At 29.3% G+C, this 5,989-nt stretch overlaps 1 protein-coding gene across 1 annotated transcript; it reads left to right on the forward strand.

The window, feature by feature from the left end:
• The first annotated feature begins 371 nt into the window (after positions 1 to 371).
• Positions 372 to 2,861, forward strand: LOC136222615 (uncharacterized). Its single transcript, XM_066010359.1, has 3 exons — positions 372 to 1,461; positions 1,549 to 1,833; positions 2,542 to 2,861. The coding sequence occupies exons 1-3, from the start codon at positions 372 to 374 to the stop codon at positions 2,859 to 2,861; spliced, it is 1,695 nt and encodes a 564-aa protein (XP_065866431.1).
• Positions 2,862 to 5,989: the final 3,128 nt, after the last annotated feature.

A 5,989-nucleotide genomic window follows, 5' to 3' on the forward strand; every position in this document is an offset into this window, starting at 1 on the left:
TTGATTTTGCTGTTTACATAATTTAGTTCAAGTCTTTTGATTTTGCTGTTTGATTTTTTAGATAAGTTTGATATTTGATTTTGCTGTTTACATAATTTAGTTCAAGTCTTTTGATTTTGCTGTTTGATTTTTTACATAAGTTTATGTTACTGATATTGTTTATATTTATTAATTTTTTTTGAAGAGTTCAGGCAGGAGCATCATCACTGAATACTGATTATCAAGTTATTAAAGTTTAGAAGAATCTGAGGGAACGTTTTATTATCAAGTTATTAAAGTTTAGAAGAATCTGAGGGAACGTCTTATTATCAAGGTGTTATCTTTTTTATATATATATTTTATTTGAATTGTTCTTGTTCTTAAATCATAAGATGTTTTCTAAAAAGCATTTGTCCGGAAGTGAAAAAAGAAAAAAGAGAAAACGATTGGATGTTTTAGTAGAATCACAACAAGGAGCTATTGATAAATTTATAGTTAAGAAGAAAGATTCGAATGAGAATCATAATGAGGAAGGTGCAACTAATGTGGACGAGTCAACAGATAATTTGGTTGAAAATGATATTAGTGACCATAATGCTAATGATTTGAGTGAGGTAAATGAGGTGTCTGAAAATCCCGATATTGGTAAAGAACAAACAATCCATCATTTTAATGATATTTATGATCCTAGAAATTGGGAAACTCTTGATAATAAGGAAAGGGACATTTTAGTTGAAAAGGGACCTATAAAGGAAGAGAATTTGAGTTTTCCTTTAGACAAGTTGTCTAGACATTTTTCATATACCTTATACTCTAGAAAACTAAGCAATGGTGAGATACATGATAGAAAGTGGTTGGTTTATTCTAAACATGTTGATAAAGTTTATTGTTTTTGTTGTAAATTGTTCAAATTTAGTACGAACAAATCTTTGTTAGCAAATGATGGACATAATGATTGGAAGCATCTTGTTGAGAGACTTGGGCAACATGAGAATAGTATTGAACATATGACTAGTATGAATACTTGGAATGAATTAAGAGTTCGATTGGATAAGAGCGTAACAATTGATAAAAACTTGCAACAAGAGGTTATGAAAGAGAAAGAACATTGGAGACAAGTTTTAGTTAGAATCCTTTCTATTGTGAAATGTCTTGCTAAACATAATATGGCATTTAGAAGCTCTAATGAAAAGTTATATCAAGATAGCAATGGTAATTTTTTAGGATTGATTGAAATGATTGAGGAATTTGATGTTGTAATTCAAGATCATGTACGATGTATTGAAAATCATGAAATTCACTATCATTATCTTGGACATAAAATGCAAAATGAGTTAATCTCTCTTTTGGCACAAAATGTTAGAAATTTTATAATCAAGATAATCAAAGAAAGCAAATACTTTTTCATTATTCTTGATTGTACTCCTGATGTGAGTCATCAAGAACAAATGACTTTAGTAGTACGATGTGTTAATATGTCCGGTAAGAAAATAAAAATTGAGGAGTAATTTCTTGAGTTTCTAAAAGTGCATGATACAACCGGGTTAGTGCTTTTTAATTAACTTTTAGAAGTGTTGAAAGGTCTTGATCTTAGTGTTGATGATGTGAGGGGTCAAGGTTATGACAATGGTTCAAATATGAAAGGAAAACACCAAGGAGTCCAAACTAGGGTACTTGAAATTAATCCTAGAGCTTTATATATGCCTTGTGCTTGCCATAGTCTTAATCTTACTCTTAGTGATATGACTCATTCTTGTGTTAAAGCTATTTCTTTTTGGGGGGTTATTCAACGTGTATATTCATTATTTGCGGGCTCTACAAAAAGATGGCAAGTTTTTCTTGATAATGTTCCTGGTTTAACTTTAAAGTCTTTGTGCAATACTCGTTGGGAGAGTCGGATTAAAAGTGTGAAACCTATTAGGTTTCAAACTCCTCAAATTAAACTAGCTTTGGAGGAATTAAAAAAAAAATTATGATGATGCCAAATCAAAGAGTGATGCAGATAGTTTAGTAGATGTCATAGAGAGTTTTGAGTTTTTGCTTAGTATGGTTATTTGGTATGAAATCTTGTTTGCTATTAACATGGTAAGCAAGAAATTACAATCTAAATATATGTGCATTGACTGTACCATGAAACAGTTGAAAGGTGTAATATTATTTTTACAAAAGTTTAGAGATGAAGGCTATGAATCTTATTTGAATGTTGCTAAAGATGTTGCTTTTAATATGGATGTGGAGCCTATTTTTCCAACAAAATGTCGAATTACTAGAAAAAAACAATTTGATGAGAATGATTATGAAGAGGAAATTAAAACTCCCCAACAGTTATTTAAAGAAGAGTATTTTTTTTATTGTTGTGGGCATGACTTTAGTTTCTTTAGAAAGTAGATTTGAGCAATTAAAATATTTCGAAAGCATTTTTGAATTTTTATTTAATTCAAAAAAATTGAAATCATTAGATTCCGATGATTTAAAAAATTGTTGTGATAATCTTCACTCTATTTTTTCATATGACGGTGTATCCGATTTTGATTTAAATGATTTTTTTTTCTGAATTGAAAGTATTGCAAATTACTTTGCCATCTGATGAATTAATGTCAACTATTGAAATTCTTGAGTTTGTTAAAGCTGCAAATTGTTATCCAAATGTTTCTATTGCTTATAGGATTTTATTAACTTTGCCTATGACTGTAGCATCAGCCGAACGAAACTTTTCAAAACTAAAGTTAATAAAAACTTACTTGAGGTCATCAATGTCTCAAGAAAGGTTGAGTGGTTTAGTAATTTTGTCTATTGAGAAAGAAATTTTGGAAACTATGGATGCTGATATTATCATTAATGATTTTGCCTCTCGTAATGCTCGGAGAAGTAAACTTTTTTAATTATTTGCATACTTTATTTTGTAGGCAATTAAAGATGATATTCAAGGTTGGAAAAGAGTTAGAAATTGAAGAATATCAACATAGAGACCGTTCTTTAGTGGTTCAGAACAATTTTGATTATGTTTAGTATATTTTGAAGTTGTATTCTTAACAATATTGATTTTGTTTAGCACATTTTAAAATTACAACAGGTGTTTGGGGGTTGTTAGGGGGTGCCAACCTAGTTGGGATGTCCAACAATCTCTATTTCAACTTTTAAAGAAATTTTATTTTTAGAAATTTGGTATTAAAGGGTCCAATTTTATTCTCTCGCCCCGGACCTATAAAAGGTCAGGAACGGCCCTGCCGAGGCCTGTGGTCGGCTTCTTATATCCTTCATCAATAGTTATATTATTTTAAGACAATGTACAAATTTAGTCTTATAGTTATTGGGAGAAAAACAAATTTAGCCTCCATATTTAGAGGGCTATTTACAATCTATTTATGATTTGGTTGGATCAAGGAATGTCAATAAAAAAATATTGTTGAAGAGAGAAAGAGAAAAAGTATAGATCGAATGAAATGAAACTCTGAAAGAAGAATGAAAGAAGGGGTAAAATAAAGAGAAGAAGAAAAGGTAATCCGTTGAAGGAGATAAATGTTAAAAAAAAGTAGGTTAACAATAACAGTTGTCACAAGTTTAATAAAAGGCCTAATACTTCTCCAGTCCCCTTAACTTATCTAAATTGGTCATTTTATCCCTTCAACTTATCGAATGTCCTATTTACCTCCTTAACTCCATAAAAGTGGTATTTCTCACCCCCTCAACTTGTCCATTTATCCCCCAACTCATAGAATATCCTATTTACCCATTTAACTTCATAAAAGTGGTATTTCTCACCCCCTCAACTTGTCCATTTACCCCCTTCCCAACTCATAGAATGTCCTATTTACCCCCTTAACTCCATAAAAGTGGTATTTCTCACCCCTTACAATCCGTCATCGAGGCCTAAATTGATACATTTTTTAAACGTTAAAACTATATTGGTGCTATTTTGTACGTGGAACCTAAATTGATACTTCCCCAAAATCATAGGCCTATTTTGGTATTTTTTTCCCTACATATAATATCTTTAACTTGTTTATATTAATGTTCTTGTTTTTTATCAAAAAAAGGAAAATGTTCTTGTTATTTGTATCTTTTATTCATTTTTTCTCTTTTCAACTTTTTTTGCTAGTTAAATTTTGATTATCTAATTATTGTAATACAATATTATTATAATAAACACATGAATGATCGATATAATTATCAAATTAAAACAAAATAAAAAGTTGATACTAAAAATATATATTTTCAAACTCATTTGAATAAGTGCTATTAATTTTGCACTATAAAGGAGTAAGAAATACCACTTTTATTGAGTTAAGGGGGTAAATATGATCATAAGGGGTGAGAAATACCACTTTTATAGAGTTAAGGTGGTAAATAGGACATTCGATGAGTTGAGAAATGGTATTTACCCCCTTAACTCCATAGGTCTAATGGTAAATACCTAAGGGAAGCATTAGACCTATAATTTATGTAAAGTTTATTGATTTTATGTTAAGTTTTGAAGTTGATTATCATATCCTAAGGGTTTGGTTGGTGTCTCGTAATGTAATGTAATAAAAGTTGTAATGTAATCAAAGTTATAATTTAATGGAATGGAATAGTGATTCTATTACCATGTTTGGCTGATAAATAAAAAAAGGGTAATTAATTTATTAGTCCCTATATTTTGACAAAACACACTGTTTAGTCCCTGTATTTTTAAAAACACACGGTAAAGTCCCTAACGTTTTTCTCGGTGAACTGTTTAGTCCCTAACATTTTTCTCGGTGAACTGTTTAGTCCTTGCCGTTAGACTCTCATGAAGATTTTGTTAGTCAATTTAGATTTGCATTCTTCTTTTCATTTATTTCCCTTTTCTTTAAACTCTAATGCATCTGAAATCAACTTTGAGTATCCTTCTTCTTGATTTTCTTCTTAATTGTTCAAATTCGTAAGCATTGAGTCTGTTCTTTTTCTTGTTCTCCATACAAATAGCTTCTTCTTCTAAATTGGATTTCCTTTTCTGAAGTTTGAAGGTAAATAGTAAAGGATAGTTTAGTCATTTCTGAAGTCATAAACGGTAAAAAATCTAACAAATAGACGGAAGGACTAAACAGTTCACTGAAAAAAAGGTTAGGGACCTTACCATGTGTTTTTAAAAATACAGGGACTAAACAGTGTGTTTTGTCAAAATATAGGGACTAATAAATTAATTACCCATAAAAAAATATGATGAAATGTAATTATCATTACAATACTCATATTTGCTTAGTTAATTGTAATCACAAAATTTTATTTACATAATTAAAATTAACAAAAAAAAAAAAACATGAAAAACATGAAATTGGTATATTGGTTTCCATGTTTTTGTAGTTTTTTTTTTTTTACATTTTCACAATTTTTTTTCCTATTTTCTCATTTTTTTTCACTTTTTTTCGTTTTCAGTTTTTCTAGTTTTTGCGTTTTTGAGAATGATGAGAAGTAAGATTTCACAAATGAGAGGTTAGATCAAACTTTAAAGATAGAAATTAGGATTATATGCTTTGGATGTAATGAGAATTCAAGCCATTTTTTTATGTAATGGAGATTACAATAGTTGTTAAACAAAATTTATTTTATGGATTTCTCATTCCATTATAATAAAATTTTAATATGCAACCAAACATGGTAACGACCTTTTAATGTAATGGGCATTCCATTATAAAGCCCATTACATCTTACCAAACGGGCCCTAAGAGCATTTTTAACCGTCTCTTAATTTGGCACTTAAGTTAAAATTTGAGGAAAAATAATTAAAAATCAACTCTAACAGTCTTTTAGTGGCTCCTCAAATTACTAAGGATCTCTCCACCATCTCTATTAATATGAGTCTCTCTTCACTTTTAGTGTCCTCCTTATTTATTTTTTATTAATAATTTATTATTAAGTAGTCTCACTCTCACTATTGGTAAATATAAAAATTATTTAATAATTTTAAGGGTAATTAATTTATTAGTCCCTATATTTTGATAAAACACACTGTTTAGTCCTTATATTTTTAAAAACACACGGTAAAGTC

The sequence above is a fragment of the Euphorbia lathyris genome, chromosome 3 (assembly GCF_963576675.1).
Source record: "Euphorbia lathyris chromosome 3, ddEupLath1.1, whole genome shotgun sequence".
NCBI classification, from domain to species: Eukaryota; Viridiplantae; Streptophyta; class Magnoliopsida; order Malpighiales; family Euphorbiaceae; genus Euphorbia; species Euphorbia lathyris.